This window comes from Ahaetulla prasina, chromosome 4, assembly GCF_028640845.1.
Source record: "Ahaetulla prasina isolate Xishuangbanna chromosome 4, ASM2864084v1, whole genome shotgun sequence".
Classification (NCBI taxonomy): Eukaryota; Metazoa; Chordata; class Lepidosauria; order Squamata; family Colubridae; genus Ahaetulla; species Ahaetulla prasina.
In genome coordinates, this window is record NC_080542.1 from 84,052,070 (window position 1) to 84,078,668 (window position 26,599).

At 40.4% G+C, this 26,599-nt stretch overlaps 1 protein-coding gene across 1 annotated transcript; it reads left to right on the forward strand.

Annotated features, from left to right (window-relative positions):
* Positions 1-18,985: 18,985 nt before the first annotated feature.
* On the forward strand, positions 18,986-22,657 carry TMEM158 (transmembrane protein 158). The gene has a single exon (XM_058184241.1). It carries the CDS (start codon positions 19,889-19,891, stop codon positions 20,768-20,770), a length of 882 nt encoding a protein of 293 aa, XP_058040224.1. The 5' UTR covers positions 18,986-19,888; the 3' UTR covers positions 20,771-22,657.
* Positions 22,658-26,599: the final 3,942 nt, after the last annotated feature.

Here is a 26,599-nt window from a genome sequence, read left to right on the forward strand (position 1 = left end):
CTCCTTTGAACAGATGCTGATGGAGTATTTCATTAATTAGTTGCATAAAAACTGCGGGCGCCCCCTGCAGTCCAAAGGGCAGTACTAAACTGGAAACATCCTAGTGGACAGTTGAAAGCGGTTTTCCATTCATCCCCTCTTTTATACGAACTCTGTAGTAGGCTTCTGAGGTCCAGTTTGGTGAAGAATTTTCCTTCGCTAAATGTGCTAACATATCTTTCATGAGTGGCATGGGGTATATGTTTTCGACATGGCGTTTAGGTTCCTATAGTCAACTATAAGACGAAAAGAGCCATCTTTCTTTTCCCGAACATCACTGGCGCAGCCACGCGAGGTCTAGCCGGTTGGATAAACCTCGCTCAAGGTTTTGTCTATGAATTTTGAGCTCACCCAATTCTTTTTGGGTCATGGGATAAGCTTTTGGTTTTGGAAGCTTTACCCCCGGAAGGATGTCTATGGCACAGTCAATAGGCCTATGGGGAGGAAGTACGTCTGATGCTTTCTCACTAAAGACTTCTCGCAAGTCCCAGTATTCCTTGGGTATTCTCTCCTCCCCGTCTATCCGTTCGATTATTGCCCCCAACGTATCCTGGTGCATGGCCACAGTAGATCCCTTCTTGGGTTCCCCCTTTTCCCCTTTTAATGTTTTGGAACGGAAACGTAGGACTCCCGTTCTCCAGTTAATATGGGGGTTCCATTTCCGCAACCATGACAGGCCTAGCAACAGGGGTTGGTCCATTCCTGGGGCTACTATGAAGTTCAGAATTTCGCGGTGGTCTCCTATTATCATTTCTATGGGTTCTGTTACGAAATGGGCGGGCCCTCCCCCTGCCACAGAGCCATCCAACTGGGCAAACGCTATGGGCCTACTTAGGGTTCTCAATCTTAGTTCCATTTTTTCTACTAGTTCGGGACTGACCATACATCTAGTGCATCCAGAATCGAGTAGTGCTAGCAGTTCCCCCTTATTACCCGAAGAGGGTACATGTATATTGACTGGAATGTCCAAGGGGCCCCGTGCCCAACTCACCAGAAGGTCTTCATCGGACTCTGATGTGGTTTTGCTGTCGTCAGTATCGGTCGACGCTTTGCCGTCCTCTTTGATGGGCGTGCCCTTCTTGGCAACGCCCTCCCCCACTTTTGCCGGTTTACGCGCCTTAGCCGCTGGTTTCACTGGTTCCTTTTCACCACCAGAGGTCGCGCTTGGTATCAACTTAACCCTACAGTCGGCTGCTCGGTGGCCTTCTTTTCCACATCTGTAGCACGCAGACGAACGTGGTCTTCCTCCCTCCAATCTAGGGGCGTCCCTATAGGTGCCTCCTGGAGAACGGCCAAGGGATGGCCCTCCAGTGCGTTGTCTTCTGCCACGGTCCTTCACTAGCTCGATTTCCATCTCTGCTGCCAGGGTGTACCAGCCATACAGCGTAGTTGGAGAGGCTCGGGCTCGACACAGTTCGTAGAGATCTCCATTCAGACCATCTTTGAAAATGTCCACAAGAGTCACCTCCGACCACCCTCTCATCAAGGGAACTAAATCACTGAACTCCTGGTTATAATCAGCCACCGGTCTCCTCCCTTGCCTGATGGTTTTCATTCGACCTTTGGCCTTTTGCTCTGCCAGGGGGTCCTCAAACCTCCTCCTCAGTGCAGTCATAAAATGCTCGTAGTTTTGCAGTAAGGGGGAGTGGTTGGTATATAACGACACATACCACGCAGCTGCTCTTCCGGTCAAATTGTGGGTCACAGCTCTCACTTGTGCTGCCTGTGACCAATAATCTTCCCCCCAGTCTATCATGTGGTCATTCACTTTCGCCAGGAACAGTCCCAATTCCTTCGCATTTCCATCAAATTTCTCTGATATGGGGGGAATTTTGGGCTTTTTCCTTCCCCTGCGCGGCCTTGCTTGGTCAGCAGGTGGCGCCCAGCCCCCATCCAATTCAGCTTCCTCTGGGGAGAGAGTTCCCGTCTCTTCAGAAATCTCACCACCCTGGAAATCACCTCTAACTGGCCCCTTTGTAATTTCTTCTTCCTCTTCTCCTCCCCCCTTGGAGGACTGAACAGGGGATTCATACCTTTGGCGAACAGCTAGCCTTACTTTCACCTCACGGAAAAGACGAAATGCTTCCTCCAGCTGGCGTTTGTCTCTTATCTCTCTCTCTTCCTGCCAATCCGAAAGTCTCACCGTCCCCTTTTTTTCTCTTTTTGTTACTCCAGGCTGAAACTCTTCGGCACTTGGTTCCCACCTTTCCTCTTCCAGCTTTAATTGCTCAATCCACCGAGCTCTGCAAACTTCCAGCTCGGGGTTAAAAGTGTCAGCAAAAATTCCTCCGGACGCCTCCCCCAGCTCAGCCGGCGGCAGTCCTTCCATCACATTTGGGTTTTCTTCCCCCCCGGTATTGCGATTGCAATCCTGGTTGGTAGACATGATGTGAGTTTCAACTTAATGTCAGGCTACCTCCGACTATAATCAGGAAAGAATACACCTTGACTTCATTTGGAACAAAGACAAGTACTTTTACTTTTTACAGTCATGATAGCAGCCAAGCTAAGTTGGAACTGAGACAAAATATGGCTAACATATCATATCCCCCCATTTGTACCTCCTCCCTCCAGGAGATCAGGCTGGTTTGGTCCAATGCCAGCTTCTTCTCAGCCCCTCGTGGTAATCTTCTTCCACAGGTCTCTAGATGTCAGTCATCTTAGGAATGCAGTGTCTGTTAGAAAACGCGCGCTGATAACACTCAGTCGTTAATCATTCCTCCCCCCTGTTATGTCAGCCGACACTCTTAATAGACTCCTTTCCCTTACCCTGTACGGTGGTATGATACATCTCATTTCCTAAAGAGTTTTATAATACAGAAATAAACATTTTACATTCTATCTACTGGTATAATCATTCCAAAGCATATGAAGATTGGAGTGGAGGCTGACAAGCAAGTAATTAATCCGATAACAAATTAATGACAATAATAAATCAATTAACATAGAACAGTAAATAATGTCAGTTAACTGAGTTGCTAATAATTAATTAATTAGATTATTGGATATTCAGCTATTCAGTGCTAATTAATGACTCATGATAATTGATATTTGATAATTAATAAATGATACTAATGATAATTAATGATCAATAATATTAGAGTTAACCCTTACTTAATGGAATATAGTTGTATGACAAAAATAGCTAGGCAATTACGAATAAATAGAAGGAGAAAAAGGAAGAAGCAAAACAAGTAGCTTGATATCCAAATAGTTTACATAAATCTTCGTTCTTTGTTCTTTTTTTTCTCCTCCTCCTGTTACAAAGTCACACGTCACTTCTTATCATAAGCTTCTTGCCATTTCCAAGACAGTGTTAAAGGTCCATCTATTTTCATCTTTTATACAATTCTCCAATTTAAGTTCTCTATTGCCACTAGATGGCAGTGCCGCTTATTTAAAAGTCCTTCTTCATTCACTTCCGAGCCGAAATTTTAATTTTAAATATCAATAGCAAGCAATTCATTAGCCATATAGAATATCTTTTCCCAATTTGCCTTTAATCTATTGAACTTTAATTAGTTTTCTTTCTGACTTCTGCTTTCCCCCGCTGTTCCGGAAGTGGGAGTATGTGGTTTTAATCCTCTGCCTCCTCCGTCCTCTTGCCGTAACTTTTCAAGAGTCTTTTTAAAGTTTGGGAGTTAGAAATGTAAAAAGAATTTTGTTTTCAAGATTTCAGTTTCTCACCCAGATAATCGCCTTATCTGATGATCGCCTTATCTTTCTTTCTTTCTTCCGTATGGCAGCTCAGGCTTCCAACAGCTCCTAATGGCTGTCTTCTTCCGCTGCCAATTAGGAGGCAAATACAGGCACTCCAGGGAATTTGCGATATCCCTGTTCACATCAGTCTGTGCCTCCTTACTTCGCTGTATCTCCAAGACAGCTATGATTCACTAGGAATCTTCTAAACAGCTAGAATATCAGCGTTCTCCAGGAGCCCCTGAATCCATACTGCTCTTTGTTCTGGTAACCGGAAGAGGAATGACAGACCTGTTTTCAAAACAGGCATATTTTGGGCTTCCGGGTGGCTCCACCTCTTCGCTGAGCCCTAATTAAAGGGGCTCCGCACTGAACATCGTAAAAGCCAGGAAAAGCCGGCTTTAATCTTTTTCTCTGGATGAAAGAGGAAAGATAAGAGCGCAGGAATGTTGGTAGACCTCCCCAGAGGCTTTGTTTTAATTAAGCAGAGCTTTGAAGGGTCGATGGGTCCCATAAATATTTCTGCCATCTCCGACTTCAGTGCGTGTCTGCAAAAGCAGGAAAAGAAGAAGGTGTCCATCTCTGCTAATTGTCTTATCTTTATGGATCTCTTTAAGCAGACGGAATGAGTGCAAGTGGACGATTATTGGATTGCAAGTATTTTTGATTTCCTGACTTCTACTTTCTAAAAAAGAGAAAAAAATTTTTTTCCTTTGTTCTAATTGACTCTAAGATGGCGCCTGAACGGGAGTGAAAATGACGAATGGAATTTTAAACAGTCTGTGCAACTAAGAAGATAAGAAATGTTATGTGTGGATTTTAATGAAGTGAACTGAGCTCTCCTATACTTAAAGGGGAGAAGAGAAGTTTCTAGACTTATATTTTGTGAATTTTAAAACTGAAATGGCTACTAAACCACCTAAGACTGGGGGCAGAAGGGGTTCTGAACCAGCTTTAGAAGATCTGATTAAAGAGCAAGGGAGAGTGTCTGAAGAAAGGTTTAAGGAGATTATGGATAATAATGAGAAAATAAGAGAAGAAATAAAAGAGAATAATAAAAAAATAAGAGAAGATATCTTAATGGCTTTTCAAGGTTTGGCAAAAAGACTGGAGGTGGTGGAGGAGGAGGTGCAAGAAATTGTTCAGTCAAATCAACAAATAGAAAATAGAATGGGGGGAATGCAAATCAAATTGGATAAAATGAAGATCAAGTGGTGGTGATGCAGTATAGAATGATGGAAGGAGCTCTGAGAATTAGAGGTTTGAATGAAGACAAAGGGGAAGATTTAAAAAAAATTTTATCAGAAGCTCTGGCTGAATTTATTGAACTTGATCCACAAGAGGTTGCTTATCAAATTGACAAAATTTATAGAGTTAATTCTTGGATTGCTAGGCAAAAGAAACTTCCTAGAGACATCGTGGTTTATTTTTTGAAAAGAACAGTGAGGAATCAAATTTTGCAAGTTGCTTTTCAGAAAAACTTGAAAATAGGGAACAGGAGTTGAAGGTTTTGAAAGAGATCCCTCCCAAGATGTTAAGGGATAGAAAAGACTTTACATTTTTTACACAAGAACTTAAGAAATACCAGATTCAATTTAGATGGGAGGTTCCAGTTGGCTTGACAGTGTATTATCAGGGAAGAAGATATCGTATTGACACAGTGCTTAAGGCCAAAGATTTTCTTTCTACAGTGCTGAAATTTGAAATAGAAATAATAGAAAAAAGAATTCAAGAGACTCAAATGGGTGTGGAAGCTGAGGTGATTCCAGTGATGTTACCATCAGAGGAACAACCACAAGAACAAAGACTGACGAGGGGAGCCCTTAAGCGTAAAGAAAAGGAGCAACAAACTCAAAGTAAAGTTCAGGACTCTGCTACGGAAGCGGTGGGAGGAGCACGTCAAGATACGGGAGGACGATCTTCAGTTGATTGCCCAAAGGCTTCAGCAGCCCAGTAATGGCAAATAAAATCTTGACTTGGAATGTCAATGGTTTGAACTCAGCTCAGAAGAGAAGAAAAATATTTCATTATTTGAAACAATTTAAACATGATGTTATTTGCTTACAAGAAACGCATATTAAATTATCAGATCAAAAGTACCTAATAAATTCAAAGTTAGGTAAACATTTTGTTGCTTCAGCTTTGGAGAAAAAACATGGCATAGTGGTTTATTTGAGAAAAGATATACCAGCCAAGTTAATAGAGGCAGATATTTATGGAAGATATATTGCTATTGAACTTACAATAGAAACAAAAAGGACTCTCTTGCTTGGTATATATGCACCCAACCAGCAACAAGAAAAATTTTATAGAATGTTATATGATAAGTTGATCCTATGGGATTATAAATCGTGTATTATATTGGGCGATTGGAATGGAGTAATAGATACACGAAAGGACAAGAGAACTTCTTCCAAGAAGATACCTGCACATGCAAAGCTGCCTAAATCCTTTTTTGATATGATAGAAGATTTTGAGTTAAGAGATGTATGGAGACTGGGGAATCTGGAGGAAAGAGACTATACTTTTTTCTCTGATAGGCATCAATCCTTCTCACGTATTGATTTTATTTTAATTTCTAATGATTTGCTTTTTAGGGTGAAGAAAACTAAGATATTTCCAAGATGTTTGTCTGATCATAGTCCTGTTTGGATGGAATTGCAATATGGAAAAGAGGGTAGAAGAACTTGGAGATTAAATGAAAATTTGTTTAGATATCAGGATAATGTAAATCAATGTAAAAAGCAGATGAAAGAATTTTTTGATTATAATTTGAATAATGAAACATCGATAGAAATGGTTTGGGACTGCAGTAAAGCTTTTATGAGAGGTGTATTAATATATCTTAATAATAGACAGAGAAATAAGCAACAAAGACAGCGAGGTATTTAGAAGAGGAAATCTATAAGAAACAACAATTATTAATACATAACCCACATGATCAAAAACTTAAAGATGCAATAAAGTTACTACAGAATCAATTTAATATGATAATGGCTGATCAGGTGGCAACAAATATACAATATGCCAAACATAATACTTTTTGTAACGCAAATAGACCTGGTAGGTGGTTAGCATACACTTTAAGGAAAAGACAAAAACAACGTACTATAGAAAAAATAGAATACAAAGGTAAAGAGAGATATCAACAGGATAAAATTAAAAAAGCTTTTTTAGAATATTATACAAATTTATATCTTAAAGATAATATATTGAATAGGATATTGATAATTATTTGAAGGAATATAAGGTTAAAAATTTAACTTTAGAACAAACGGATGAATTGAATCGGCCTATAACCTCGGAAGAAATTATTTTGGTAATTAAACAATTAAAAATGGGGAAAACTCCTGGTACAGATGGGCTCACAGTTAGTTATTATAGGAATTTACAGGATGAGATGTTAGGTCCACTTAAGGAATTATTTAATCAGATACAGCTAGGAGGGGGAATTCCCCCCTCATGGAGAACCTCTTTTATTTCATTGATACCAAAAGAGGAACAGGATTGTTCTAAACCTGGGAATTATAGGCCAATCTCACTTTTAAATAATGATTATAAGATTTTTGTTAAAATAATAGCTAATAGATTAATGTTGATTCTGCAGCGAAGAATTCATAATGATCAATCTGGATTTATAAAAGGGAGACAGATGAGGAATAATGTTAGGCAGATTGTTAATTTACTGGAGTACTTAGAAAAGAAAAATTTTATTCCAGCAGCATTTATTTTCTCGATGCAGAGAAAGCTTTTGATCGATTGCATTGGGATTTTTATTTAAATTAATAGAAAAGATGCAATTTGGAGATGGTTTTTTAAGAATAATTAGGGCAATTTATGGAGAGCAAACAGCACAGATTATAATCAATGGTAGCTTAACAGAACCTTTTAAGATTGCGAAAGGAACAAGACAGGGATGTCCTTTATCACCATTATTGTTTATTTTAACTCTAGAACCATTATTGGATAAAATACGAGAAGTAAAGGAGATAGAGGAATTAGAGTTAGACAGTATGAATATAAGTTAAGAGCTTTTGCAGATGATTTGGTGATTACTTTAACAAACCCTATAAATTCTAGTAAATCTTTGTTGGAAATAATTGATCAATATGGGAATGTCTCAGGGTTTAAGGTAAATCAGAAAAGACAAAAAGTGATAATAAAAATATGGCCAGACAACAGAAAGAAAAACTAGAGGAAGTAACAGGATTTGAAATTGTAAAGAAGGTTAAGTATTTAGGGTTTATATTACGTCATCAAATGTGAAATTGTATAAGAATAACTATGAGGTTTTATGGCAAAAGTTCAGAAGGAGTTGATTGTTTGGAAAAATTGCAATTATCTTTGCTGGGGAGAATTGCTGCTATTAAAATGAATGTTTTACCTAGATTTTTATTCCTCTTTCAGATGATACCAATAATTAAGAAAGATAAGAATCTTGAGGAATGGCAGAAGGGAATTAACAAATTTATATGGGAAGGTAAAAAAGCTAGGGTTAAAATGAAAATAATTCAAGATTCTCGGAAAGGGAGGTTTAAAATGCCTAATTTTAAATTATATTATGAAGCAGCTGCTCTCTCTGCAATAAGTGATTGGTTTAATTTAACAGAGGACAGAATTTTGAATATAGAAGGTTATGATTTGTTATATGGATGGCATGCATATTTAATTTATGACAAAAAAGTGGATAAGGCCTTTAAAAATCATGTGCTAAGAAATGCCCTTCTGCGTGTTTGGAAAAGTACTCTTATAAACTAAATTATAAGGTTCCTATATGGGCATGTCCTAGACATACAGTAGAAAATATAAACATAGAACAGAAGCAGGAAATGATTACATATAAAGATCTTTTGTATACTGAAAGAGGTAATTTGCAGTTAAAATCTCTGCAAGTATTAAGAGAGGAAGGGAAAAATTATACTTGGTTTCAATATGAGCAATTACATGCTAGATGGAAGGGAGATCAAAAAATTGGTATAGAGCAGAACGAGGGAAATTTGGTAAAGCAAATTAGAAATCAGTCTCAGGAGCATATAAAGAGATTGTATAATGTGTTACTTGAAATAGATTCTGAAAGGGACTTGGTAAAGGACTGTATGATAAAGTGGGCACAAAATTTTCAGGAACCAATATTATTGGAAACGTGGGAAAAAATTTGGGTTAGAAATGTTAAATTCATGAGGCACAGAATCTGAGGAAAATTTTTATAAAATGTTTTATAGATGGCATCTAGATCCTAAAAATTATCGTATGTATCCAGAAATGCAAGCAAAATGTTGGAGATGTAATTGTGATGACGCTACATATTTTCACATTTGGTGGACTTGTAAGGACATAAAGGCCTTTTGGATAAAAATTTGGTGGATTTTACAAAATGTTCTGAAAAAGAAGATAAAGTTCCTGCCGCAATTTTTCTTGTTGGGAATTATTACGGATTGTACAGTAATTGAGACTAAATTGATTTTAAATCTAATAACTGCAGCAAGATTACTAATAGGACAATATTGGAAGAAAAAAGAAGTACCAACAATACAAGAATGGATATTGAAAGTTGCCAATTTGGCTGAGATGGCGAAGATATCAGCCTTTTTGAAAGACAATACGCAAGAAAGATACTTAAAGGAATGGAAAAAATGGATTGACTATATTCAACGTAGATATCAGACTAAGAGTTATCAGACTGTTTTTGAATGATTATGATGTATTATTTTTGATAGCTTTTGGGGGAAGTTAGGAATTGATGATTGTAGGGGTATAATTAAGTTGGGACGAAAACTTTTTAGCATATGTTTGTTTTACTTTTAACTATACCTTGTGCTCGTTCCGGGAAGTCGGGGGGGGGAGGGGGGTTGCGAAGGGAGGGGGGAGGAGGGGGGGAAAGGGGGGGAAAAAAATTTTGTAAAACTTTTTGAATAAAAAAAACAAAAAAAAAACAGGCATATTTTATATCTTGCCAAAAGATCCCAATTGCTAAAAGTTTAGCCAAATTATTCCTAATACACATTTATGGGCTTCATGGAGTTCCACAAAGGATTATCTCTGACAGCGGGGTGTAATTCACCTCCAAATTTTGGAGAGCATTTTTGAATTTACTTGGCACTGCCCTGGGATTGAGCTCTTCACACCATGCGTGTACTAATGGAAATTGTGAGAGAATGAACTCGGTGCTAGAACAATATTTAAGATGTTTTATTAATTTTCAATAGGATAACTGGACCAAACTTTTACCTTTTGCTGAAGTTGCATTTAATAACTCTGTACACTCAAGTACTGGTTTTACCCCTTTTAGAGTAGTGACAGGCCAGGATTTAAGCCCCATGCCTGAACTACCCACAAAAGGACCAACCATCCCCTCACTTAAGGAGTGGTGGATAATTTGCAAAACACATGGCCAGTAGTTAGATTAGCCTTAAAGGAAGCTAGAGAGACTTTTAAAATTCAAGCTGACAAGAAAAGGATGGAACCCAAACCTTTCCATGTTGGAGATAGAATATACTTATCTACAAAATTCCTGAAATCATTACAGCCATCAAAGAAACTAGGCCAAATTTCATTGGACCTTTCCCTATCACTAGGATCATCAATCCAGTAACCGTTGACTATTCCTTCCAAAGACACTCAGGCAAGTCCATCCAGTATTTCACATTACTTTATTCAAGTGAAAGGTAATCTCATCTCTCAGACCACCTGCATCTATACCACCTGTTTCCCATCATGATTGAAGGTGAACAACACTTTGAAATCAAGGAAATCCTTGACTCTAGGTTCCACAGAGGGGAAATCCAATAGTTAGCTGATTGGAAACTTTTACCCTCATCCCAAAACAAATGGGTCACTAAACACCATGTTAGGGCTCTAACCTTACTGAGAAAATTTCACTCCCAATACCCTAACAAACCTCGTTAATATATTATTATGAATTTTTTGTTTATATCTTTTCACAGGTAGACCCTTTCTTCTTCTAAGGAAAGCAGCATGTCATATCCCTAAAAGTAATACTGTCATTCAGTTGGGAGAAGGTGGGGCCTTAGATTTGATTTATTAGCATTGCCTGTGTCAACCGATATTTTACAACCTATATCCTGGTGCCAAAGTGCCCTGAGATCTCCTTATCTTTGGGGAATGTTTATGACAGCCATGTGGACTGTTTCACTTTAAAGTATAACAGAGGATAGTAATGGGAATGCATGCTTATCCAGTTCTCAGGGCAGCTGGTAAAGAAAACATCTTCACACTTGTGTATTAGCTAAACTCTGCATTCTGGCTAAAGGGAGGGGTGTCTACTGCCTTAATCGTACTTGTCTTGCCTACGGGTATTCAGACTTTGCTTTGAATCCATTGCTGTCACTTCTGCTTAATAAAAGGTTCCTTTTGAAATATTCGTTTCAAGAGTTTTCACTTTCTTAAGTTACAGAGAGAGGCAATCCTTATAGTGTCTATTTTTCATGTTTCTTTTCCTAATTTCTCATGTTTATCCTAATATTTATTTATATTAAATATTTATTTATATTAAATACCAATTAATTGTCCAGCCTATATCATTCTAATATTAATACAATTATTAACATAACCTATAGATGTTTTTCTCCCCTTAACCATTATCTCTTATCCATATCCCATCCTTTAATCCTACCTTTTTTTTGACTTGGATTTATCCAACTATCAGCTGTTTTTTGACAGATTGTTTACTTTGGATCAGGGCATAAGAAAGCCATCTACTGGAGAAAGAGAAGTACTACACCACTATAACCACAGTATATTTAATGAAAGCTAATCTAATACACACAAAATTTAATTCACAAAACTGAAGTAACAACATCTGATAAATGGCCTGACCTTGACTCTGTTGTTAGAAGACGACTGGGAAAATTCGAGAACATTCAATAGTGGTTTTTTTCTTTCCTTTTGAAAAGTTACAAAAGGAACTAATTTGTAAATAACTAAATGTTACTAAAATTGACTGTTGGATTATGAATTGGAAAGACTGGAAGAATTTAGTGGAGTAACCTGGACAAATTTGGAATTGGACTATTAATATTATTTAATAGAATATTCGAAGAGGCAAAAGAAGAAAAGGTCGGAAGAAAAGAGAGAAGAAGGAACTAAGACTTTAAAATTTGGACAATTGGGGAACTATAAGGCTGTAAATTATGAAATAAAATGTGGGGTTTTGGAGGTATAACTATGGGATTGATGTAATTTAATTAAATAGAAGTTTCTTAAATATTGAGATATTGGAATAATAGAAATATACTTTTTATAAGCTGTTTCTAATCACTATAAAATGGATCTAGAGATGTATGAAGAAATATTGTGCATGTTAAAAAGTCTGTTTGAGTCCTTAAGAAATGACAAAGGGACAAAGGAATTGTTTAAAGATACAGAAATGAATGTAGAAGCTATTCAATAATTGGGGGAAAAGAGGAACATGATATTCAAGAAGAAGATGAGAAACTAGAAAAAGTAGGGGATGGAGAGAATAAAAATAAGAAGCAAGAAGTTAAGGAACAAAGAGTATAAGAGACTAATAAGTAGAAGACAAATACATAACATTACAATTTATGTAATGAGAGAAAAACCCCTTTAAAAAACAAAAACAAAAGGAAGTTTTGTTCAAAAAAGCAGCAGGCACCCAGAAGGGAAAGTTTAGTAGACACAAAAAAAATTAAAAAGAGATACAAGATTCCAAGAGAGAGAGAGAGATAAAAGACTGACCAAAAAATCAATAAACAATGGAATTTTAGAAAGACTAAGAGATGATGGATAATGAGAAAATATATTAATAAAATGGGAAAACACCACAATCCCAATAAGTTTAGGTTAGTAGATGGTAATTTATGACTAGATAATTTACCAATGTGTTAAAAGATATTGTGAATTTAAAATACTAAGGATTAGAAATGGTGAGACTTTGAGATATACTCCCATGATGGATTGAATATTGTTAATAATTGGTGTTATTAGTAATCCTATACATTTGGAATATTGATGTTAAAGTGGAATAATGAATGATTTTTAAAATATTGAATGACAACACTTACTAAGGGATAATAAACACAGGGTGCCAAGAAATGTTATTTATACTTAAATGAATTAAAGAAAAGTGTAAAAGGAATATGAAATGAGACTAGTATTGTTTGAAGTTGGAAGATTAAAATTCTACATACTATTTGTATTATTACTGTTAACGTTGTATAAAAAAGACCTGATCCAATCAATGTACTGTCCACAAAACATGTATGTTTATATTGGAAAAAATAAAAAAAACTTAATTAAAAAAACTTGTCTCATGTTTGATCAATGAATCGCATCTGAATATTCATTAGCAGTATAATAGTACTTATCCCATTACAAAATATATAATTCTTCACTCCAATATGCTCCTAGTCTTCATCCCTTGTCTATGAATAAGCAGTAGTGCACTTTGGTATGTTTATAAATTATTTAAGAGAATTATTTTATTAATTATAAACATGTATTCAAAATAATGCAAAAATAAGCTTTCTTGCTAATAAAAACCAAGCATTTAATACCAGGTTTATTAATTTTATGTTTAAAATTCTTATGCTAGAAATCATTATTTCCCAGCTCTGCACCTCCAAGGATGAATTATATTGTAAATATATAATCCATATAAATCAGAACTGTGAGCTACCAGGCTATGACAATATGATTCTGCTCATCCCAACTCTGCTTCTGTTGATCCTTTATTGGCACTATTACCTGCAAATAATATATTTCTTAACAAGGATCTTTTTTTAAAAAAAAAAAAGAATATTTGGAGGTATGAGAAATAGTCACTTCATCGCTTGTGATCATTTAAGACGTCATTGTATTGTCATGTTGTTCAGTTTTGGTTTTTCATAACTGAACACAGAAAAAACATTTCATGACTTTATAGTAATATAAAAGTGTTTTGGATGAACTTTTAAAAATTTAAATTAGGATAAGCAATTTGTTACTGACTTACTTATTCCATATAATAGTGATATTTAAGTCCCTTCACCTATTATCATTTATCATGACATTGGAACTGATAGAGGCTAGAAACTAACAGTATTCAGAGAGCTAAATGTTAAAGTCTATCTTCACTGTAGATCAGAACAGGGCAATCTATGCTATAGACCAGTGATAGCAAACCTTTTAGAGACTGAGTGCCGAAACTGCAACCCAAAACCCACTTATTTATCGCAAAGTGCCAACATGGCAATTTAACCTGAATAATGAGATTTTAGTTTAGAAAAAACAACTCATACATGATTAACATCTTTTCTCTGAAAGAAAAAACCCATAATAACAATGAATCAAACAACTTTTTATTGAAAGGTAAAAGTTTGCATTTGGCATGCTTTTGATTAATATGATTTTTGCTGTTGTATGAACGCTGATAATTTTTCATATTTTGTAAGTTTCAGATCAATACATGCAGCACTGAGGTCATCTGTTAGTCCAGGGGTGTCAAACTCAATTTCAATGAAGACCACATTAGGATTATTGTTGACTTCGGGGGCTGGGGTGAGTGTGGCCATGGTGGGCGTGGCCGTGGTGAACCAGCTCCCACTGCTGCTGTGCTCGCTTTCCTTGGCCAGGTTGTTCATGGTGTGTAAGAGAGGGCAAAGTATGTGGGTCAGAGGGAGGCCAACTCCCTCTCCTTATGAGACCTGGCTTTGTAACCAAAGCATCCTTAGTGATAGGATGGGAGACCACCAGGAGAGGTCAGGAGGATGGGACAAGGGGATGGCAAAAAGCAGCAGGGCTGCTGGTGGTCAAGTGTTAAGACAGGATTTAAGATAGCCTGTTATTAAAACACAGCAGCCTGCAATTACTGCAGGCTCGAATCCCACCAGGCCCAAGGTTGACTCAGCCTTCCATCCTTTATAAGGTAGGTAAAATGAGGACCCAGATTGTTGGGGGGGCAATAAGTTGACTATGTAAATATACAAATAGAATGAGACTATTGCCTTACACACTGTAAGCTGCCCTGAGTCTTTGGAGAAGGGCGGGATATATATGTAAATTTAAAAAAAAAATTACCACAGACCCTCACTCTCGTCTCATTATAATCTCCTTTCTTCCTTCCTTCTTTTTTTCCCTTCCCTCTTTATTGTTTCTTCTTTCTTCCCCTCTTTCCTTCTTTTTCTTTGTCTTTCCTGTCCCTTCTTGGATGCTCAAATGCAAAAGGGGGAACATTTCTCGATGCCTCTTTGCCTTGTAATCAAATGCCACTTTTGCTAGTAGTTTGTGGCCACTTAAAAGACTGAGAACAAACCAGGCTCAGTTTATCCCATGCTTGCATTTCATGGCGGACGTCCACAGACTATAGTACAGTAAAACTGTCAAAATGATGGCGCTGATAGATGATCAGAGCTCCTCTGTTTTTTATGTGCAACAGCTTTAGCATTTAAGAACAGAGGTAAGTTAATTGCTTTTTTATTAATACATAATCCTTAAAAGGGCTCTCCTGCTATGATCTAATTTAGACTGGAAATATAGCAAAGTAAACTATTTTCTCCAATTGCTTTGTCCTGTTTTCCCCACTGGAAATAGCTGTTTGTGACACACAAGGAGGTGATACTTTCCTGAGAGCTCACAATTCAAGAATACCAATGTGCACACGAGGTATCTCAGGGCGGGAAAGGCCATGGGAGGCCTAATGATAGAACAGGCCCTCAAAGCCTCCCCAATCAGATGCCTCATGCTTCTCCCTCCCTTCCTGCCACAAGGACTCATTTACCTTGCAAACATCTGTCTCCTCTCTTGTTTCTCTGCCTTTAAAGAAGGGAGAGGAGAGTTGGCTGGGAAATGCTTTCTGTGCCTAGAATGGATGCTCCTGGGTGCTATAATATCATGCAGATTCAGTCACCCATCCTCTTTTGCAGAGAGTCAGGGTCCCAGAAACTTTTATGTTCGGTCAAAAATATTTGCCAGTCTCCTGCATCTCCCCTTCCACCCAACTACTTTCCATTTAACTACTTAATGAGAACTCCCATGGAGCAAGCTTGCATGCAAATGGGGAGAGAGAGAGGGAGAGAGAGAGAGAGAGAGAGCAATCCAATTGTGTGTGTGTGTGTGTGTGTGTGTGTGTGTGTGTGTGTGTGTGTGTGTGTGTGTATGGGAGAGAGAGTGATCTGTACTTCAGCCAGGGCACCCAAACTTCTGGCAATGATGCAGGTGACACCTAAGCAGTGAGACGGGGAAGGCAGCTGAGTAGGAAGCAAGGTGAGGGGGTGCGGAGCTGCCCCACAAAGCCCCACACCACCTTACCCTGCCAGCCAGGCACTGAAGCACTGCAACCACAGCAAGTCAGAGAGAGAGGAAGGGGGCTCTTCAAACTGTATGCAAGTGTATAATAGAAAGAGAGAGAGAGAGCATGTGATCCCTGCTTTAAGTCAGGCACTCAAGCTGCTGGCAAATGTAGGGGAAGGAGAGCCAATTGAGCAGCCGCTTTTCTCCTTGTCCTCCTCGCTCCCCACTCAAGCAGCTGTCCTGCAGGGCCTCTCATTTCTTCCTCTGCACGGCAAATTCCAGCTTCAGTCGGGGCATTCAAGCTGCTGGCGGTGGCAGCCACCTAATTATTGCCCCCTCCCAAACCAGCCAGCTAGCCCCACCTGACCTGCTCCTTGCTGTCTGGTGCAAAGCCTCACCATTCTTCTCTTTGTCTTCGTCGTTGTCCTCCTTGCACAAGCAGCAGTGGGCTCCATGGGACAGGGTCTCATTCCTGTCTCAGCACAGCAAACTCCAGCTTGGATGTGAGTATGAATGGCCTGGCTCCGCAGTGCTTCCTCACTCAGTTGAAGGCTTCGTTCAGCCTTCAAACAGTAAGGCTTGCATGAGCGAGCAGGGCACCAGAGCCATGGACAGCGTTGATTTCTACACCCGGCTGATTCCGATTCCACAGTCAGCCTTATTTGAAGGATGAATGAAACCTTCAACTGAGGGGGGAAGCACTGAGGGCCCAGGTCTTCACAGTTCAACACCGCCACTGGCACCATACAGCTGGCAGAGTAAAGAAGCTCAGGGCAGCAGGAAAAGGGGGCTGGCCCTGCTGAATCTCGCATACCCATCCCGGGGATCAGGCTCAGAAAAAGCTGAAGCACCCTCATCAAAGACATTCACTTTGGCTGAGGCAAACCCTAACCCTAACCCACTCCAGAGCATATTAATTTATTATATTCTTCTTACAGATCACTGAGACAAAGATGGAGACATCAGGAAGCAGCAAGTGAGTCATTTTTATGTTGCAGCAAGAGGGTTGTGTCAGATTTCCCTTTGTGTATATCTAGTTCATTCACATATACATACAAACACGCAGTGAGAGAATTCAGCAATTGGACTCCATAAGTTAATGGAAGGCTAGGAATGTATAAGGCATGAATAGGGCAATAAATTATTCCAGCATTCATCAAACTGCTGTTTTGAAATCTCTGACATTGCATGTTTTTTCAGATGTCATTTTGTGAAATGAAGTGCAAACATGTGACCCAAATTCCAAATATATCTATAGTTGATAGTGATTCAGGACAACCAGGCTACATTATGAAAAGTATACCAGCAAGATTTGAGTCCCCACATTTAAACAGTACATTTTTGAGAGTCTTAGAAAACACGTCTTCTTTATGGTAATATCCATCCTCTAGAATGAGGTGTCCCCTTCCCACAGAACCACACAGTTCCTACCTGGATGTTTATCAGCCCTGTAATGTTTGTAATGTTTAATATCTGCTTTGGTGTTGAATTGTTACCTTGTAATTATTTTGTATTAATTTCTGTACTTTGGAAGTTAATTTTTGGAGGTTATTTTTTTATGTTATTGCTGTGAGCCCAGTCACTTGGCATCTACAGTAATCCTCACTCAATGACCCTAATTGGAATTGGAATTTCTATCATTAAGCAAAGCAATTATTAAGTGAAACATCATACGGCTATGCTGCTTAGTGATGGCAGTTCTGATAGTCATTGTTATGGTCATTAGGTGAGGACCATGCCATCATATGCTTCTTCTGCCCTCCTACACTCATCTTCCTTCTCCCGCTACTGGATGAGGCATGCAGAGAAGGGCAGAGATTGGGGAAAACACAAGAGGGATGGGGAAAATTGAAGCACACACTGTAGTCATAAATGTGGCTAAGCTGCGAAGCACCCAGATTTTAATAATGTGGATCACTGCAATATCTGTAACTTAGAGGTAATTCATATCCCAACAGTACTTTTTTCAAGAGGCAATTGGACTTTCTGTTTTTTCTTTGAAGATGTTTCACTTCTCATCCAAGAAGCTTCTTCAGTTCTGACTGGAAGGTGGGGAATGGAAGGATTTAAATTCCTTGCAGACAATCCTTCTATTCCAGGGGTGAAATGTTCCCGGTTTGGATTGGATCGCAGGGCAGGTAGTTCGGAGAACCGGTAGCAAAAATCCCTGACCCATGCCCACCCAATCGCCTGGTCCCCACTTGCCTGCTTAGCAGCTTCCTGCTGCTTTCAATCTTGCTCACTATTCCGGCCTTGCTTCGGCTGCTGCAATCAATTGCATCAGCTAGCAACTGAATCTGCCTGCCTGCAATTCATCGTATTGGCGAGCAACTCAATCTGCCTGCCTTTTCCCTTGAATTAGGTAAGTAAAGGGAGGGGGGAGCTTTAAAAAAATAGTTAATTGGGGTTTTTTATTTTATTTTTAGACATAGCAATTTAAAGTTAAGGAAGTTTTAAATTTAGCTGCTTTTATCTAAAAGTATAAATAAAATAAAATAAAATAATAAAATAAAATATTTGTGCAGCTTTCTGAGATTTGGTGTGTTTCTGTAGTGTTTCACTCTAACTACACAAACACACAAAATCTCACAAAGCTGTATGTGGCATTTTGTGTGTGTGTGTGTCAGTTGTATTTTGTTGTGTGTGTGTAAAGTGTGAAAGTTGGTTTTTGGGTTTTTTGTGGCTGTGTGAGGTTCCTGCTTGTTGCAAGGGCCATTTTGGGTGAAGTGCAGCTGCTTGTACATTGTGTGTGTGTTAGTTGTGTTGTGTTGTGTGTGTGTAAAGTGTGAAAGTTGATTTTTGGTACCTCTTATTGTTTTGTGTACTTTAGTATTTTTATTATTTATTGTTATTGGCCACGCCCACCTAGTCACCTGACCAGCAAGCCACACCCACCAATTAAGCTACTCCCACAGAACTGGTAGGGAAAATTTTTAGATTTCACCCCTGTTCTATTCCCCACCATCCAGTCAGAGCTGAAGAAGTTTCTTGGATGAGACACAAAAAATCTTCAAACAAAAAAGAAGAGAGTCCAGTTGGAGGCCTGGCTGCAGTGGTCCTAAGATAAGCAGGTAAGACATCCCCTGAAAATAAGACCTAGTGCTTATTTTGGAGACCAAAAGAAAATAAAACTGGGCCTCACTTTCAGGGAAATATGGTATCTGCTAATTAAAAAATGAAATCCAGGATCGCAATGGTCAAGCACCAATAACCATATGAAGACCAAGGCCACTTCTCTTTATGATTGATTTAAAGGGCCATCCATCTCTGTATGTGTTAGCCCAAGCCACTGGAAATATAAATTCAACAGAGTGAAAATTGAAGTGGAAGTTCTACAACAGAAAAAAAGGTGCGAGTGGAAGTGGCCTTTGGGGTGGCAGAGAGCTGTCCCACACATCAAAGTAAGGGATAAGGATTATTTTCTCGGGGAGAAGCTCCGTGCCAGACGCTTCAATTTGGGGACGGGGAATGAAGAGAAATCCTACAATGACGAAATCAGGGAAACTTCTTCATAACGTTAACGCAGCGAGAGGAAACCCTGGCCTGCAACTAAGCTAGGAAGCGAACTGCTGCCTGTACAGTGATCCAACGAAAGTAACGATTCCGAGGAGTTGGCCATTGGTTGCTGAGAGGGAAGTGGGCGGGACCGCTCCGGCTGAGAGTTGAAGCCAAAGGGAAGGAAAAGTGGGAACTGTTGCCGCCGCTGTTTCTGGCGCACTCCCTCTTCGCTCCCACGCGCGCATTCGCTTCATCTCGCGACCGCCTCGCCTCCACCCCCTCCCCGCCGCTCCCTTTTCTGGCGGCCAACCTCGCTTGCGCTTCCTAAATGAAAATCTTCATCCGTCGCCGCAGCAGCGCCGTGCAACTTCGCTCCCCCCCTCGGGCATTCCTCTAAGCCCATGCCATGCTGCTGCCCTTTCTCCCGGCGCTGTTGGCCGTTTTCGCTCCATCCTTTTCCTGCCGAGGCTGGTCGCCCTCGGCTTCTTCAGAGTCCAGACGAAAGGAACCGACCAGACTCACCTTGCCGCCTCTCAATTCCTCTTCCTCTCCCAAGTCCTTTGTACACTGGGGCGCGTTTCCAACCGATTTTGAGGAAGGGCAAGAAGAGTCCACTAAGGCGGCGGCTGTAGCTACTCCTTCACCTGAGCCACTCCGCTCCGCGACCCAGCAGGAGCAGCAGCTCCGGGAGGAGCAGGCGTGCAACATCAGCGTGCAGAGACAGATGCTGAGCTCATTGCTGGTGCGCTGGAGCCCGCTGAGCTTCCAGTGTGACCTCGTGCTCTTCTCCACGAGCGGCCCCGGCGGACGCGCCTTTTTCTCGGCCGCCTTTCACCGAGTCGGGCCGCCGCTGCTCATCGAACATGTTGCGCTGGCAGCTGGTGGCGTACAGCAGGACCTCCGCTTATGCGTGGGCTGCAGCTGGGCGCGAGGTAGGCGCGTCGGCCGCCTTCGCCCGGCCGCCTCCAACCCAGCCGCGTCGGCTCCTCCTTCGGCTGCCCTCTACTCCTGGTCCACTCCGGACCACGGACAGCCTTGGCAGCAAGGGGAGCGACTCCACTTCTGCTGTCTGGATTTCAGCTTGGAGGATCTCAAGGGAGATCCCGGCTGGAGGATGAACCGCAAGCCCATCGAGTCCACCCTGGTGGCCTGTTTCATGACTCTGGTCATCATCGTCTGGAGCGTGGCTGCCCTCATCTGGCCGGTGCCCATCATCGCCGGCTTTTTGCCCAACGGCATGGAGCAGAGGAGGAGTGCCCCCACCTCGACAACAGCTGCAGTGAAATGACCGCCTTCCTCCCATCTCTGGTCCGATGTCATCCCAGTTGTATCGTTGGGCTCTGGATTGGGAATCTTGCTATAAGTTGATTATTTTTTGTAATGTTAAAAGGAATCTATTTTGTAAATTAGTATATTAAAGCCAACTTCTTGCTGTTGGCTGTAGAAGGCTGGAGTTAGATAGAAATCTTCAAACTGGATTGATTTCTTGCCAGTAATTCTTTTAAAAAACAATCTATACCTGCTTCTAGTTAATTTAATAAAAGACTTTATAGGTATATCTATACTGTGCTCAAACTCATATCTGAAGGAAATGACCAAAACCTGTGTATTTTGCTTTATATATTTAAAAAGAAACTCTTTTAGGACAATATTTTAGTAGTAACGCATACAGAAGTCTAGTGCATTTTGTAGTAGTTGTAAATTATTTGTATACAACTACAATTTGTATTTGCAAATGTAAATTTACCAAAAAGAAACTTTTTGGCAATACTTAAATATGCTAACAGTACTTGATGGATCTGAATTTCAGGCACTCTTTTATAGTGTGTGTGTGTGTGTGTGTGTGTGGTTAAAGATTAGAGATACTATGTGATTTCTTACGTACATTTGTTCAAACATTAATACAGATTTCCTTTGCTGAAATGTCCGAACTTTGCATTGTATTTTTCTATAAATAATTTTTGCAAGTACAAATCAAATAGAGGAAGAAGCAGAGCATTGGGGCCTCTCTTTATACTCAACATTCAATATAAAACACACTGTGGAATGATGGATAATTATTATTTTATTCTTCTGATTTGGTAAATCAAATCTTTGAAAAGATCGATCAAGCTACTTTCTCCAACCTGATATGACATAGAATTCAACATTTGCCACATATTTAGGAGATGCCAAGGTGGTCTAATTTCTGGTATAATCTTTTGTTTTATCTCTCTTTTTATAGTAACAAGAATTCTACCATTAATCATTTGCAGATGAGGAGTACATTGTGCGCAGAACCCATGGTTGTATGTAATTTATAATAAACATATTTAGCCTAAAGCCCCGTACCCCATTTATTAAAACCTCTTTGAGACAATTGCCAACTAAGTGTACGTTCAGTAAGAGTCTGTTAATTCAGACTATTAATTCTAAGTTAAATTTGGAAAATTAGGGTTCAAACTGAATAAATTAAAAATAGTCATACATTATGTAATTTAAGTTATAGCAAGTTCCTGCACATTATTCTGAAATTGTTCAGAATAATAATCCATTTTTTTCTAATTGCTTCCCTGTCAAATGAGAAAAAGTTATGGCGAGAAATGTACAAATAGATTTGCTTATCTTCTTATTTGCATCATAATGTTCATATGAACCCTTTTGAATATAACAAGTGCACTTTGGAACTGTAAATGCATTTGGGGTCATTAGTTAATTGTGGTTACAAAATTATTACTAATTATTACTGTAGTTGAATTAGGACTTTGGATTGTCAAGAGCAAAAACTGAAAGAACAATTTTGTTAGTTCAGTTGATCATAGATACTCTTAAAACATGTAGGGTGAGATATATTCCTAATTAATCGAATTATAATATTAAAGGTCCACTGTGAAAATTATGTATTCCTTCTTTAGAAGTCTTAGGTAATAGAAGACAGCCAAATTCAGCAAATAAACTGGGACAAATGTATATTATACTGTAAAGAAATTAAAACTTGTAATTTCCTGAGGTTTAGTTTGATTTTTAATGGAATGGCATTAGTTTATAATGTGTTTTCTCTGTGGGATAAAACAAGCAGCTAGATGATATGCTTAAGATTTCATTTGACCTTAAGAGATTTTGGTAGAAATGTTTTAAAAATTCAATTATAAAACTGTAATCCAGATTATATTGGTAAAATAAACGCTATATAATATAACAACAGTTCTTTCTATTTACGGCATCATGTTGCATGCAAGTTAACTTTCTTTTTGAAGTTTAATATTATTTGATTTACAAAAAGGTTGTTTTGCTCTAAGTTAACTTCTGGCAACAAAGATAGGGATAGGAAGGAAACCTGCCTCCACACCATCATTGGCCACCTCAAGCCCATCCAATCAGAGGTCAATAGAAGATACGTTGCAAAGGGAGAGTTCAAATTCATCTAAGGAATTGCAGGCTATGCTCCAATTGATGCAGGAATCCATGATAAAAAACCACGATGAAATGAAGAGAGAAATAGGAGAAGTGAGAAATGACACGGGAAAATTAAAAGAAAATATATAAAAGAGGGATGAAAAGTTTGAAAACTTCCAGCAATTGATTACAAAAAAGGAACAGGAAATACAGGAAACAAGAGAGAGGATGGAGAAAGAAGAAAAAAGAATAGATGAAATAAACAATAGACTAATAAATAAAGAGTTAGAAACTACAGTAATATTGCTAGAGTCAGCACATTATCTGAGATTCCAGAATATGGAAGAGGAGAAAGGGGAAGACCTACTGTGGCAGAGTTACTAGGAAAGGCATTAGGTACAGAGAAAGAAGAGATGTTGATAGAAATTGATCAGTGGTGGGATTCAAATAATTTAACAATAGGATCTGTGGCTGTGGCTAGGCGATCATGTGACTGGGTGGGCATGGCCACCTCAACATCACTGACCATGCCTGGCCCTGCCTCCCAGCCTCAACAAGATACACTATTTATTTACTACTACTGAACATCACTTAACAATGACAAGGAAAATCACAAAACGGAGCAAAACTCACTTAAATCTTGCTTAGCAATGGAAATTTTGGGTCAGCTGTGGCCATAAATTGAGGACTACCCCTAATGAGAATGTAAGATAAGAAGCCTACTTTGCTCAACCCTTTGGGGTGACTTTCAAGAAACATTTCAAGATGAAAGATTTTGGGCATAGATGGTGGTGATGTCACCGAAGCTGGTATCAATTGGTGGGCAGCCACACTCAGCTGAGGGCTGCCAGAGGGAGGCGGAGAATCTGAACAAGGGCAGCGCTCCAAGCGAGAAGGCCCTTCGGTTGCTTCTCAGGCAAGGAGATGGGTGCTACCTGGCTGCCTTGGGAGCGAGGAGGAATAAAGAGGCCACTTGGCAGGCCAAATGTTCACTTACTCGCTTGCTTTGCTGTTCTGCCTCTGCAAGCTGCCTTTTCTTTTCCTGGCTCCCCTCATTCCAGAAGCACTCTCCTCTCTGCTAGCAGCCACCCCCTTCTCCCTCTCCCTCCTCGCTGCCAGGCAATCCCATGTGAACAAGGGCTCCATGGATGCACTTTTTAAAAAGGACTTTTAATGAAACCTCCAATGCCACGGCCAAAATCCAATCCCGAGCCAAAAATAACCAGTTCTCACCTTCCCACCCAGCGCATCTGCTTCCTCTTGCTAAATCAGGTCTAGAGCCTGAGGGAGGATGAGAAATTTAATGGACAGGAGGGTGGGGGGAAGGATGGAAAGGCAGAAGAGTGAGGCCCATGAAGCAAACTTAAGTTTCCTAGCTTGGACCAGCAAAAGGTGGTGGGTGGCGGCAGGGAATACAAAGGCCAACTGGAGAGATGGCACAGCGCTCAGACATCCAGGCTTCAAAGAAAAGTTTGCTTCAGGGCAACAGAGGCAGCCACTGTATGCTGTTCCTTTAAGGTCTCCCCTCCACCACCCGGCTTTAGTTTATAGAACTATCAAGACCGGAAGAGTTAAGCCCTTTTCCTTTGGCAGCGGTGGTCCCTCTTGGCTCCCTTTGCACAGGGCCAGATGGTGGGCAGCATCAAAGTACCTTAAAAGGAGAGGCTGCGGTGGCTGCCTTCCGAGAAGCTTCGCTGCGAAGGGAGGCAGAAATGTTCGGCCAAGTCATCTCCTACTTAATCTCAAACATACACACAGAGCAAATACGCACACATCTCACGGTGCCAGAGGAACTCGCCCATGCACCATTTCCTCACAGAAGGTCTTGGGCCGTGAGATGTGTATGTCTTTGCTGCGGAGGAGCGGTCCTTCTTAACAAGCTCCAAATTGTTGCTGCAAGCCTGGGTTCCCTGCATGAGTGTTGGAAGTCTGGTACTCTGGTGTACTCATCTCTGTTTCCCTCTATGACTGGCCTTGGAAAAGCCTGCCCTCACAATTGCATGCCTGCAGCCAGAGTTGGGCTTGCAGCAGCAACAACAGTTTGGAGCTTGTTAAGAAGGCGGAGAAGGAGTACCAGATGTCCAACACTCATGTGAGGAACCCAGGCTTGCAGCAGCAGCAACAGTTTGAAGCTTGTTAAGGAGGACTGCTCCTCCACCTCGGCCATGTGTTTTCCAGTCCGGGACGCTTGGAGTGAAAAGCATGTAATATGCTGCTGCTCCTGGGATTCCCTAACAAGCGCTGGAAGAAAATTGGCCGATGGTCAGCTGCAGCCAGAGCTGGGCTTGGAAGAGCAGCAGATGGACTTCAATCTATTGAAGATGGACTTCAATCTAGGGCAAATAATCTATTCCTCAAGCTCCCAATGCCTGAACTAGCAAGCTGGAAAAGAGATTCGCCATTGTGCTGGTGAGTATGTACAGACCGACTAGGCTTTTTGCTTTTTCCCCCACCTCCCCATCCCAATCCAGTGGGCAGGCAATGAGGCAGCGGCAGCAGGCAAGCACGCTGGAGCTTGGGGACCATGTGGGAGGCAGAGGGGAAGGCAGGCAAGCTGACTGAGAGATGTGAGAGGCAGCTAGGCCAGGATTCAGGCCTTGCTGCTTGCAGGCTCATCCAGGCTAATCTGGGTGCTCAGCTGGATAACGCGGAGAGCGCTGTGTGAGTGCAGAAGGCAGGCAAGCTGGCTGGGCAATGTGCGAGGCAGCTAGGCTGGGATCTGGGCCTTGCTGCTTGCAGTCACTCACCCAGGCAGAGATCAGAGCAGCTCAGCTGGGCTGCACAAAGAGCACCCCATGGGATGCAGCCAAAGGCAGGCAAGCTGACTGGCCCACACTTACCGTGTGGTCAAGGTAAGTGAAGGAGCCAGACAGAGAGCAGCAGCAGCTATGCTGGGTGAGCGGGTAAGAAGAGGAATGACTGGGTGGGGCAGGATGGGTGGGGCAGGGCAGAACCCCCACAGAATTTTTTTTTTTATTATTTTTTTTTTTTAATTTGAATTTATATCCTGCCCTTCTTTGAAGACTCAGAGCGGCTTACACTGTGTTAAGCAATAGTCTTCATCCATTTGTATATTATATACAAAGTCAACTATATTGCCCCCAATAATCTGGATCCTCATTTTACCTACCTTATAAAGGATGGAAGGCTGAGTCAACCTTGGTCCTGGTGGGACTTGAACTTGCAGTAATTGCAAGCAGTTGTGTTAATAACAGATAGACTTAGTCTGCTGAGCCACCAGAGGCCCAGATCTTACAACCAGATTGCCTAAACCAGTGAGAACTGGCTGAATCCCACCACTGAATCATACAGAATATATATGAACTATGCAAAGAGACATAATCTACCAAAGGAGGTGCGTGTAAGATTCATGAAGCAATCTATGAGGGATGAAATGTTTAACAAGACAAGAGACAAGCTAATACAGTATAAAGGGAAACAATTGGTAGTTCTAAAACAGGTCCCAAGAAGAGTTAGAGAGTTGCAGAAGCTGTACCAATTTTTAACTATGTTGTTGATTAAGTATAATGTTAATTTCAGATGGTTGACTGAAGACGGAATTCTGGTCACATGGTGTGAAAAGAGACATAGAGTGGACTCACTGGATAAACCAATAAGAGTTTTACAATCAGCATTTCGGTACCAAAGAGGAACTGGAAGAGAGAGAAGCAATAGAAGATAGAGATCAAGGGATGCCTACTACAGAAGAAAAAAACTGCAGCAAAAGGGAAAAAGGCAAAAC